Source organism: Manis javanica, chromosome 2 (genome assembly GCF_040802235.1).
Source record: "Manis javanica isolate MJ-LG chromosome 2, MJ_LKY, whole genome shotgun sequence".
Classification (NCBI taxonomy): domain Eukaryota; kingdom Metazoa; phylum Chordata; class Mammalia; order Pholidota; family Manidae; genus Manis; species Manis javanica.
In genome coordinates this window covers 188,152,114-188,165,623 of record NC_133157.1, presented here as the reverse complement: position 1 = coordinate 188,165,623, position 13,510 = coordinate 188,152,114, and the positions used below count along the sequence as shown (strand labels likewise).

At 37.6% G+C, this 13,510-nt stretch overlaps 2 protein-coding genes across 39 annotated transcripts in view; one reads left to right on the top strand and one right to left on the bottom strand.

The window, feature by feature from the left end:
* RIMS2 (regulating synaptic membrane exocytosis 2) overlaps positions 1–13,510 on the bottom strand; it is a 570,663-nt gene that overhangs the window by 4,306 nt on the left and 552,847 nt on the right. For all 38 annotated transcript variants that reach the window (XM_073229921.1, XM_073229922.1, XM_073229923.1 and 35 more), the window contains 3 exons: positions 4,552–4,693; positions 878–990; positions 458–559 (listed from right to left, as the gene is read on the bottom strand). In XM_073229921.1, the coding sequence (XP_073086022.1) occupies positions 458–559; positions 878–990; positions 4,552–4,693 (357 nt within the window). The remainder of the gene's footprint in view (positions 1–457; positions 560–877; positions 991–4,551; positions 4,694–13,510) is intronic.
* DPYS (dihydropyrimidinase) overlaps positions 1–13,510 on the top strand; it is a 461,295-nt gene that overhangs the window by 180,098 nt on the left and 267,687 nt on the right. The window lies entirely within an intron of this gene.

The window sequence follows — 13,510 nt, the reverse complement described above, 5'->3', positions numbered from 1 at the left end:
TCTTGATGCACTATAGGAAGTAGAAGTCTTCTAATTTGAATGTACTTCATACATAGGCTTGTGTTACTTTGGGGGCCTGCATCTATTTTTATGCTAATTCCAGAACTCTAAGGATTCTCAAGGAGAATTTTAAAGCTCCAGATAAACTGAAGAATAACACAAAATACCAGCTTAACAGAAAAAGAACTTCTCATGTACATGCTGTACAAAATGAATGATTTAACTGTACTAGTTTTTATTTTGCAGTGGTTTCCACTACATATTACCTAACACCTTGTATTATCCCCCCAACTGGATGCTCACGCTGGAAAAGCAAACAAACCACTACAGATAAGTGACGTATTTATTAATATCCCTGATTATCTAAAAATTACGTTTTCAACTCTAGTCAAAAACAAAGTCTCTGAATTGAAAAGTGTGGATTATGAAGAATAAGAGAAGAATTTCATGTTTTTACCTGGCAGTGTCTTGGAACCTGGTTTTACAACAAGGCCACGGGCCCGGATGATTTCCACCTCCAACTGTCCCTTTTTGTCCATCATTCCTACCTGAATGTCACCTAATGTGAGGAAGAAACAAACAGGACTTAATATACAAGTGCACTGAGAAAAATGCTTATGCTGAAGACCTTGATTTAACACAATGGTCTGAATTTCATCATTTCCCATATATTTTCCTAAATTCAAAGACATTTAAAATTTTATCAATGATATCTTACTTTAAAAAGCATATAAATTAAAATGGAAGAAAATTAATTGAAGATTTTTTTTTGGTTGAAGTCTAAGCTGATAATACTGTTAAGGATCCTATAAAATTACAGTGTAATTTTCAGTGATCTAGAAGAAAAACAAGGAAATCACATGACAGAAATTCTTACCCATTGCAGGTGTAGCCAGAGTCTGGCGTCCCACTAGCTGGGCGGGGCCAAGGCCATCCAGAAAATCGCTGAACTGGCTATCAGAGGCCAAGCGGACACCAGGGAAAATTAGACTAAAAGTAAAATAACACATGGGATTAAATCCTCAACTCCTATTTACTTTTAGCAGCTCAGGTTTCCCTCTCTCCCCCTTCCTGTGGCAGAAGCAGTTGGTACCACTATCTTGTCACTTCTATAAATTGGACCCGAACACCCTACTCCGCCTCCGATGCCCATCCCTCCTTATCTTCTAGCAGCCCATGTACATCGCCAAGAACACTTTCACACTGTATTGCAGGCTTCTGGTTATGTGTCTCTCTCTTCTTTGTCTGGAGGGCATGGACTGTGATTTCTATCAATAGTACTCAATACTTACTGAGACTTAATTCCAGGAATTATCATACTTAATCCACTTAGCTGCACTATGAGATAGATTCTCTTATTTAACTTATTCTATAGATAAGGAAATTCTTCTGGATCATTTCCACCATCACACAAACATACTGCTATTTCTTCCACCTTAAAAAAAGAGTCCCTCTCCTAACCTCACTTCCCTTTCCAGCGACCACCCCATCTCTCCTGAAACCCCTTGAAAGAGTTGTGTCCATGTGCTAGGTTTAATTTTTTTCCCTCTCATCCGCTCTTGAAACTCTGATCAGTTTTTCCTTGCTTTATTTTTCTCCTCTATACCAAAATTTCTCTGATCAAGGTTACCTAATAGCCACAGGGGTGACCTACCTGTTAACACTCATACTTGTCTAATTTAGCTTTAGCATCATTTGACACAATGGATTCCTCCTTCTTTCTTCAAACACTTTCTCTGCTTTGCTTCTGGGATGTTCTAGTCTCCTGGTTTTCCCCTGTAGCCATTACCTTAGCCTCCTTCACTTGTTCTACCCTTAAATACTGGAAGCTTGATTTGTTGACTTCCTTTCTTTTCTCTATGTCCTAACTCCCCCGGTAATCCCACCCAGTCTCATGGCTTTAAATGCCGTCTATGTTGATATAGTCTAGATTGACATCTCCAGCTTGCACCTCTCTGCTGGGCCACAGACTTGTCTTCCAACTGCTTTGTTTACATATCTGCTTGGAAGTCTAGTAGGAAATTGAAACTCAACTTGTCCCAAACTGACTTCCAACCCCTAAACAAACAAAAAAATAAAACTCTGTTCTGCTCTGTGGATTCCCACCTTCAGAAGAATCGCAACTTTATTCTTTCAACTGCTCAACCTTGGAGTTTTCTTTCCTCTGTTATGGACTGAATTATGTTCCCCCTGTTCCCCAGTTCATATGTGGAAGCCTTAACCCTCTGTATGACTGTATTTGGAGACAGGGCCTTAAAGAAATAATTAAGGTTAAATGAGGTCTTAAGGGTGGGACCCTAATCTAATATGACTGGTGTCCTTCTAAGAACAGGAAGAGACACCAGGGCTGTGCATGCATGAAGGAAAGGCCATGTAAAGAGACTCATGAGAAGATCAGAGGAAATACTCAGAGTGAAAAGGCGGCCATCTGCAAGCCAGGACTGAGGCTTCAGGAGAAACCAAACCAGCTGATACCCTGATCTTGAACTTTCAGCCTCCAGAACTCTAAGAAAATTAATTTCTGTTGTTAAGGCACCCAGTTTGTGGTATTTGGTTATGGCAGCCTAGGCAGACCAATCACTCTCTTTCTCTCATTACCTCAAATGCTTCCATAAATGCTACTGGCTTTACAACCAGAATCCGACCTCACTAATGCTGCCATTCTGGCCCAAACCATCATCTGTCTTCTGTATTCCCTGAGAAATTGTGAATGGTCTCCCTGCCACCACCTTTACCCCCCACACCCACAGCACTTGGCGTGGTCTGTTAAAGCTGAATACAGATGATGTCAGCCCTCTGTTTAAAATCCTCCATTCGTTTCTCATCTGTGACAGAGTAAAAGCAAAGTCCTTACAATGCTGTATAAGCACAACAGAAGCTGTCCACCTCCGCTCCTAATTCATTTCCAGTTTGTTCCTATGTGTGTCCTTACTCCACAGTACTGCTTGCTCTTCTCACTACTGACCAGCATTGCTTCAGCCTGGAATATTCTTCCCTCAAATACCTATATGCTCCCTAACTTCAGATCTTTACTAAAATATGTCCTTCTCCCTATCTTATCCTACATAAAACCCTACCCTTATCCTCTTACCCTCTGTCATCTCTCTTACTTAATTTTCTCCTTAGCACTTATACCAACTAATCGACTATGTCTTTTACTATTTTTCTTATACATACATTTTGACAACTTTTCTTGTTTATTGTTTATCTGATCAATTAAACTGTAAGTTTGCTGAGGCTAGGTTTTTGTTTTTTCTCTGTTTTGTTCTCTGATAAATCTCCAGCACCTAGAATCATGCCTGGAATACTGTTAAGCAATGAATACTTGTTAAGCTCCATCAATTAATTAAAATAAAGCTCAGAAAAATTAAGTACTTGCTCATGTTTCCACAGAACTGAACAACAGATGAGATTGGAAGCCTGTATGATTCTAAAGCCCACAGTCTTAACTGTCAACTGATTCTGTCTTCTTTGATTTATACCCCTGACTCATAGCTCAGTGCCTAGAAGGTATGGGAATATTTATTGAATGAATTCCTGAGTAGTCATCCCATTTCTCCAATAAGACTATAAACATCTGGAGTGCGGGTCATAGTTCACACATATCTATACCCCTAACAGCACCTAACACTGCACTTCACAACAACAGTGCTCGGTGCACATTTATTTTTCACTTGATTCTTCATCTCTTTTAGGACTTCCTTGATTAACATCAAAAACCTTTCTTCCCCCAAACCTTAATTCCCAAATATGCAGTTAATCCAAACATTTTAATGTTTCCATAAGTATACCACAAAGCCTTATTTATAAATGTGTGGAAACCAGATACATCTCTTGTATTTATTTGACGGTGCTAGAAAAATGATCTTCAGAGCATATCAGCAGTACTCTGCCCAGCTCCTATGGTCTCACACCTGTGAATGGCTATATATATGTTGTCCAAACATCTGATACTTCCATGGTGATGACAGAGTGAGGTCAGTAAAGCTCACTTTCCTCTATTAATGTCCTTTATGCACCCATCTACCAATCTGTAGTTGCTCATTTTTGTTAATTTGTTGGTGACAGGGCTACACAATCTTCACCATTTAAAAATACCTCAGATACAGGTGGTTCAAGAGAAAGCTACATAACAACTACATAAAGGAAAAGCTTACCAACTTATTCTGTGGCATTTCTTTTTGGTTATTACATTTATCTGAACTGTTTGTTACTGCACAGAACTAAGTATGTATCAGTATTCTATATTTTTTAGTAATAACTCTTAGAGCAATGATTTTAAAAATTACCACTGTTCATGTGGTCTGGGACAAGTGTTTGTTATTTCTATGCTTTTCTATATTACTTCACACTATCACAAAGTTTTATTTGCCTGTATTGACAGTCACATTTTAGCATCTTGCCATTAAAGCAAAATACTTCATCCCCAAACCTATTTCCCTTGGTATAAAAAGCCAGATACATCCCATTTCTGGTGGCAGAGAGTGAGAATGAAAAGGTGGTCTCTGGCAAGGCCTGGAAGAGACACACAGCACAGGCGGCCTCACTCACTTTCCTTCTGAGCTGTAGCTATTCATGCTGCCATCTGTGGATTCTCGGCTTGCCTGCCGGGTCATCCAGTGCCGCATTTCCACAGCCAGTCCTGTTTCTGTGCTTCGCTGGACGGTGCTCCGGAGCTTTTTACCCCCTGCTTCTGCACAGACAGAAAACACAGTGGTGATGGTTTTGTCACCATCTGGTAACAAAAAATGTCAGCCACATCCTCAGGTGAAAAGAGCTGCATAAATATAAAGTGCTCTTATTAAGGACACAGAAAGAATAGGTATTTCAAACAATGCCTTATTGAGTGGGATGAAAATTTTCCTAAACATCTTTAAGAAGCACAAAATACCATTGTTTTATTTCCATTTAAAACAGTGTTCAAATCGGTAACAAAAGGAATAAAAAGGTTCAACCTAAGGAACAATATAATAAGCTTTATTTTCATTGTAATAACTTAAATGCAAGATTTTTTTTTCCCCTTTCTTTGTATCGTGGTGCAGTAACTAGGCCTTCCACATTAGTTCCAAAGAACAGGTGGTGAGCTATCCTCAATTCCAGCCCTACCTTCCACACAAAAACCTGTTTTTTGTAGCATGATAATATTTGAAGGCAAAAAAAGCTATAAAAGGAGATAGCCCTATTTGATAATTGTTTCACGTCTGTTGGTAACTTTCAGAGAGCTTCTCAATGGGAATGCAAAAACCCAGCCAACTCATGTGAAAAAGAGCTTTTTTCAGTTTTGGTCATAGAAAGTCATGTCCTTAAAGATCTTCCACAGTTTGGATATGAGGTTTACTTACGGAAGCCAATTAGAAGACCAAAGAGGAAAATGAGTCAAGCACCCCAGATGTGACAGAGGTAAGAAATGCTATCTAGAGAAGGAAGCAAGAAAGGAGCTTCAAAGAGGGTGCAGGACTTGAGCGGGGCTTGAAAATGGGCAGACTGGGACCTGAGAAGAGGTAAGAAAAGAATGTTTTTGGCAAGGAAAGAGCATGGACCACAGCGTGGAGACAGGAATGAACATGTGCAGCTGAAGGATGGTAGAAATAACCCAAATACCTGGTCAAATAATGGCGAGGGTGGGCCAGACAAGAAACTGAGCCCGAGTTATAAAGGGCCTTGCACGTTGGAATGTGGTATTGAGAAACTACAAAAGCTGGAGCACAAGGCGATAGTCCAAAATACTTGTATTAATTTACTCCTCATCAGGCCTAAATACTTATCCACACTGACTATGCTTATCATTAGCTTTTAGGGATGCAGTAAGTTCTTTCAGTTCCTGGCATTAATAATTTCATTTTAGATCAATAAATATTTGCTGATGTTGGTGGAGACTTGGTGAGATCCCCTTCACTAAGCCTCTTACAATATTTGCTCACCATTTTGAAACACTGTTTTAAATTTCATCTTTTCTCTACTTTCAACTTTCATGTACATCAAAATATTTTTTAAAGTGTATATATAAATATTAGTTATGACTGATCGACAACTCAGCCCCATAATCTAAGGCTGATATTTTACAGTGTTGATGCTGGTAAACATGTTGTACTGATATGAACTATAAGATGATATAAAGCATCCCCCACTGATGAGGTAAAGCTCTTCTTTGCCAAGGAATGTTAGTTAATACATGTAAAAGGAATGAAGATATTTTTAAATTACCAATCTGTAACCTCCAATGGAATAGTTCAAGTGAGGTACATCAATAGACACTAACACAATTACATGAAAGCATAATCATATGAATCAAAAGAAACATTCCACAAGTTGGTTCTACTTATTTAAAGAAAAACATATACTTTTAACACTTAGAGACCTGGCTATTACCATCTTAATTAAGTGACCAAACTTTTATACACTAATAGTGGGGCAATCATATGTACACAGTTGTTCTGGACAAAAAAGACACAATACATTTAAAATCAGGTCTTTGGAAATAACTTTCAGTATTCAAAAATACGGAGGATAGAGTAACAAAAGAGACACACATACAATCAGACAAACCAAAAACATGGGACTTTGTTTAAGAGAATTGGCCTGGTCTCTTAAAAAAGCTGGTATCATGAAAACAAACTAACTGGGTGGGGAAGTTCTAGATTAAAAAATATCAGAGATGTAACCATTAAATGCTAGGACTATAAATATGTGTGTGTGTGTGTGTGTGTGTGTGTGTGTGTGTGTGTTTGTTTTTTAGTTGGGGAAAGCAAAAGAAGAAACCCTAAAAGCAAAACACTCAAGTAATTTTAGGACAAGTAGGGAAGATGAGTATGATTGGCTATTAAATGGAATAAGAAAATCATTAATTTTCCTAGGTAGATAATGGCATATATTATAAAAAAATCTCCTTAGCATTAGGAGATACACACTAAAGGGTTTAGATCTGAAATGTTATACTGTCTGCAATTATTTTCAAATGGTATATACAAGTACATAAAGAGGATTGGATGTCTAAAAAAAAGGACCAGGATGAAGAATAGACCTCATAAGTTTATATATATGATTTCATTTGACAGTGATCCCCAAATGGCCACACGAAAAAGTAATAAAATTCTATCCAGATGTGAACTGGAATCATGGAAGGTGCTGGCTGGTGTGTGGGAACCAGGCCAAGGGCTGAGTCCTGACCTTTCCATGAAGCTTAACTGTGACAAATACCTGTGTGAAAATTCACCAACAAGTGAGACAAACAACTTCAGCAAAGTCTGAAATGTGGAATGAGGATATATACAGGAAACATAGGACTTTCAATGGAAATGAGATTCCTAAAGATCTCAGGATATACATAGCCTCTGCAATGTCAAAGATCGACTGCTTTTTATTAAATGTCTTACTATCACAGCAAAAGTGACTTGGAAAAGCTATTACAGGGTAACAAGATGGAGACACCATTTATCAAAGAACAACAGTACAATGAAAATGTAATCCTTTTGTTTATGGACTGCTTTTTATATGCATCCTCTTCAGAGCAAGTCTAACAATCTGCATTTTATAAATGGAGCATCCAAGGGCCCCAGGGGGTCACACAATTCCTTGAAGCCACTTCGAAAGTCACAAAACCAGAGTTTAAACACAGTTCCCTGACTCCAAATTCTTGTTCACTTCACTGAATCATTGTCGGAATATAACCAATGCGTAGCTTGTACAGTTGTCTATGGAGACCATGCCAAGCCAGCTCTGTGATGACCTATGGAAGACCCTGTTAGCAGCAGCCAGTGGGGTGGGAAGAGCAGAGCAGAGAGCACAGGTCAGGACCTGGCGTCGCTCTATTTCTCTTTGAATCCCCACTCAACCATGTGCAAGCTGGGTGACGATGAGCAAGTTACTTACCCTCTCTGGGACAGTTTTCTCAAACTGTGAAATGGCAGTGAAAATAGTAATGCCTCCCTTACAGGATTTTTGTAAGGATTAAGGAAAATAATACGTTTAAAGTACCTGTGGTAGTGCTGATACACAGAAAAATCTCAGTTAATGGTGGTGTTGTTACTATTACTAACAGATAGGGAATCAGAAAACATGTATTCTAGGTCCATCTCTACCACTAACTAGCTGGCTCTGTGGCCTTCTCTGAGTCTCTGGCTCCTCATCTTTGAAAAAGGCAGAGAAGAGAGGAGGGAAACAGATGACCTCTGATCTCTCAGCTCTAAAGTCTATGAGTTTGTGTGGTTAGTGTATGAAGAGCATGCTTAACACCATCCCTTGAGATTATGCTACTCATGGTCATCTGAGGGAAGTGAGGAATTCTAGGCAATATCCTAAGCATTTATAATAGCTCTTTAAAATATGTCTGTTAAATGTACTTGTACCTGATACATTTACAGACTTATTTAAAAAATAGTATTTTTCAGTACCACAAATCCTTTGCATCACATTCACAATATAAGTAATTTAACCTAAATATAATTCATCATGGTGACTCACATTTAATGTTCCAAATGCTTTCTCATGTTATTCAGCCTAAGACAGAATCTATATAACAGCAAATGTCTCTATAAGGGCAGTGTGGTAGGCAGAATTCTAAGCTAGACCCCACGATTAAGTTACACGGCAAAAAGGATCTTGTGGATGCAGTTAAGGTTACTAGTCAGTTGACTCAGAGATAGGGAGATTATCTGAGTGGCCTAACCTACCACATGAACCCTTTAGAAGCAGAGTGGTTTCTATGGCTGGTTCCAGAAGAGTCTACTAGAGAGATCTGAAACACAAAAAGGACTCAGTGTGCCTTTACTGGCTTGAAGATGGAGGGGACCCTGTGGAAACGACCTGAGGGCAGCCTGCACCTGCTGGCTGATAGGCAGCAATAAAATCTGGCCTGTAACTGCAGTGACCTGGATTTGGCCAACAGCCTGAATGACGCTAGAAACGGATTTTACCCCAGAGCCTCTGGACAGGAATTCAGCCTAGCCAACACCTTGATTTTAGCCATGAGATACTTTAAGCAGAAAACCCAGCCATGCCATGCTGTACCAGATGTGTGACCTATAGAACTGTGAACTAATAGATGGGTGTAGTTTTAAGCTGCTAAAATTGTGGTAATTGTTAAGCAGCAAAAGGTAATTTTTTAGATAATTTTTCAATGGGGAGATCTATAAAAATAACCTATTGTGACCATAAGAGTGAATCAACTGAAATTCTGTGTAAGAACTCAACAGCCATGATTAAGAGAAGTGCATTTTTTAAAGTATATATATGTATACATATATACATAGTATATACTACATGCATGTATAATATGCATGTGAACTGAGATTTTAAAAATTACTCAGGCAACAAAACTGCAGAACTAAGCCCCGATTATGCAGTTGTAGAGCCTTGAAACAGCTCACTCTGGGGTTAAGTGCTGTGAGCCAAAGGGTCTTTGGAAAAGATGCCTTCAGGTAAAAATCAAGTTCTTGAATTGCAAAATATCACAGGCAGAAAACAGAACACAGGAAGTGTCCTTTTTATTCTGCTCTGCTTAGTCTGATGACTCATTTCCTTGGCACCCTCTGCAGGAAAAGCAAGCTACTAGTTAGGTCAGTTTCCCCTATTCCCCTACAGCATCAGAAAACCCTCTGAGTGACTCGACAGCAAAAACCAAAAGGTTTTCTCTGCTACCGATCTGGAAACTTCCCCAAACCCTGAGAGGAGGCTCACAGTCAAATCCCAAGCCTAGTGTCATGGTGGCCTCTTTCCTATTCTTGTATCTGCAGAACCCACTCCTAATTGCTCTCACCTGCCAGGTCTCATTTCCTATTGAGGACAGACTTTAGAGTCAGGATTTCCTTATTGTTGATAAGGGAAGGGTTTATGGAAACAAGTTGAAAACAAGTTGGTAGATTCTGAAAACTGACTTTAATTTTTAATTTGACCACAATTTATGTGCTTTGAGTTATTAAGGCACTATATATTTGCATTTTACTCAAAATTACCATTTTTCCAGAGTGTGCATAATTTAGAGAAGCCATTTCATTACATATATTTTTAAAAATGCAGTAAAAGTTAGAATTTCTAAAATTATCGATTCATAGAATTTCAGAAGCGATCTTAGGGATCCAGTTTATGTACTTCTAGTTTATGTACTCCCACATTGCAGCGATGAGAATAGTTGAGGTCCACAGTGAGTAGTTCCTCTTTAGTAGATTTTCATCTTTAAAAACCAGTAGTAAGTTCAAATGTACTTTAAATATCTTCCACCTTGCTCCTCTAATTCCTCAAACCTTCAACCGTAAGAATTGCTTCCAAAAAACAACCAGAACAGCTTCCAGTACTCTCCCCAATGTCCATGGTGGCTACTGTGGACATAACTTAGTGGATTTTTATATCAAGACATGAAAAGGGCTGATTTATTTACCTGTTTGGTCCCATGAGACCTCAATATGGGACAGTCATGAAGAGACTACTGTAACTGCATATAAACCCGTACACTGACATTTATGTTTGTCAGGGCTTCTTACTATAATGGATACAGTTCAAACCTCTGAAAGTCTATCTCAGTTATGTCCACAGTAGCCACCATGGAGACTGGGGAGAGTACTGGATACCTGATTATTTCTTTTGGGCTAAAACAGGTCTGCATTAACAACTAAAGTAAGATAGAAACTAATAGAAATTAACAGTTGATTTCCAAAATTGTTTCATAGTTTAACACAAATCCACTCATTCTAACAGCTTTGTCACAACACTTTGAAAGTTATGTAATTAATAGCTACAGCACAGTGAGCTACAAGCATAGGTCACAATTAAGGCAGACATTAGGACTGTTTCACTTTTCACTTTCTCCCCCATTTCTGAAGTTAGGTGTGGTTTGCTTGGCCAATGAACTGTGAGGAAATCTGCCCATTTAACTTGAGGGCAGAAGCTTAAACAATACATGACCCACTGTGTCCCTCCTTTTCTATGGGGAGGCAGATAACAGGTGCCTCCAGCCTGGGTGTCTGCCTACAGCCACAAGGATGACCCTCAGTGGACACACAGCAGGAGTGAGATATCCATTTTTTGTTAGGCTACCAATAATTTTGAGTCACTTGTTATTTCCACCTAACCTAAAGTGTTCTGACAGATACACATACAATGGCCATAAGACAGTATTCCATTGTCCTGTGACTAAGAGATTGTCACATTTTGTAACTTTTCCTTTTTTTAATATCATTGAAATATTGATACTTTGAATACAGCTTTGTTTATAAAAACTCTGCATTTAATATTCTACTTTGTAACTCCATTTATGGCTTTTGTCTTACAAGTTGCTTAAAGACATTTAATTGTTGTTCTTAAACTCCAGATTCATATTTTAAATACATTAAAATAATTTTAATAAACTTAATTTTAGAATAATTTTAGACATACAGGAAAATTGTGAAATAGTTCAGAAAATTCCAGTGTACCCCACACTCAATTTCCCCTACTATTAACACTTTACATTTGTCACAACTAATGGTGATAACTGGTACATCTATTACAATTAATAAACTAATAATGATACATGACTATTGACTAAAGTCCATATGTGATTTAGATTTCTTTAGTTTTTCCCTTAAGTTTTTTTTTTCTTATCCATGATGTCACATTATATTTAGTAATCTTATCTCTTTAGGCTTCTCTCAGAGACAGATTTCTAATGTCTCTAATTCCTGACATTCTTATATATTTGTAACTCCTTTCAGTTTGTGCTGTTTGTAAAGTTAACATGCAATATGATAATTCACTGTAGTATAAATATACCCATAGTGTGAAACCACTTTTTTCAGTAAAAACAATACATAAGTTGAAAATACTCATCTATAGAAAAATAGAAAATATTACTTGCCATGAGTGAAAGATTCTGAAGTATGAAAATAAGTTTTCAATATGAAACTAATTTATATGGCATAGCATAATGTAAATGTGCAGGGTTAACATACTATTTCTAAATAGTTTATTAAAATAAGTTTAGGTACACTTCAGATAAAAATTAAATTAAAATCACCACTTCAGTGTAATAACAGATTCACGTGAGGATCGGCACTGGATGTTGAAATCATTGGACAAGAAGTTTATGGGAAACAGGTTATTCACATGGTACTAAAATATCACCTCACCCCAGCAATTACTTAGCAAATATAAAGGGAAATATATATTTCTTCCAGAGAGAAACTGGCAGCCACCTCTCAACCAAGTGATCAAACTGCATGTGTAAGAGTGAGAAATCTTGACATGATTTGTCTACTGATGGGTCCAAGAGGTTTACATCATCTGTGACATTTATACTGAATCTAATCATGGCACAAGACCTAATATCCATTTTACAGGAAACACAAGGAATAGAGAAAACGATTAGACAAACCCAGATTGTTGGACATTCTACAAGACAACTTTGGACTGTTCAAAAGTCAGTATTTTGAAAAAAAGTAGAAGTACCATTTTAGACTAAGCATAACAATCAAATGCAGTGAATGAGGGTCAACTAGGTCCTGGACTGAGGAGAAAAATAACACAGAAAAAAATCTATAAAAACATTTGTGGGACAACAGAAGGAAACTGAATATGGAAGGAATATTAGATGATAGAGATTGTTAGTTTAACTGTTCGCATTGTTTTTTTAAAACTAGGAGATGCATACTTTAGTACTTTACCTGTAAGTATCATGACATCTGCAACTTACCTTACTCTCAAATGTTCAGCAAAAAATATGTACCATATGTGTGCATTTGAAGGGAGTGGGGAGAGAGACAGGAAAGATAAAGTCAACTAAAAGTTAGTCTATACAGTGGATGTTCATTGTACTACTCCCTTTTCTTATGTTTAAAATATGTCACAATAAAAGTTGGGAAATTTTCAATTATTAAATTCAAAACAAAAGGGAGGAAAGAAGGGGCTGTTATTTCTTGACTTACCACTACATGAACACACTTTGGATATAAATCTCCCTGTCTCTAGTCCTCATAACAGTGTTACATGGTGGGTATTATGGCCATCACTTACTGTATGAGAATACTGTCTAATTCACACAGCTGACAAATGATGTAGATGAGACTCGAACCCATATCCTAGTGATATCAAAGCTTAGGCTTATTCCATCTTCAGTATCTTGGACAGTAATTTCTGATTCCAGAATAATTAGTAACTTGAAACCATCTCATGTTCTCTCTGCATGTCCAAAGAAACTTCAAATAAATTATTCTATGGACATTGTTGAGACTCAGATCATCTGTACTCTCTTATTCTCATGAAAAATGGGAAAATGTCAATTTCATTGCTAAATTCTAACTTCAGGAACATGATAGCAACACATTTTTATTGTAAAATTTAAACAAATGTGATGAAAATAGCTAGTCACTAGTATATACATTATGTATCTCTATCTTTTAGCATGTTGCTTTGAAACTAACCACACTGAAAAGTAGAGATTTCATCAAATGGTGCCACAGCAGTCAAATAGTACCAAACACATTGTGAAAAACTGTGGATTTGCCAGTATGTGGACTTGAAAAGGACTTTGACCCTTTTGTGT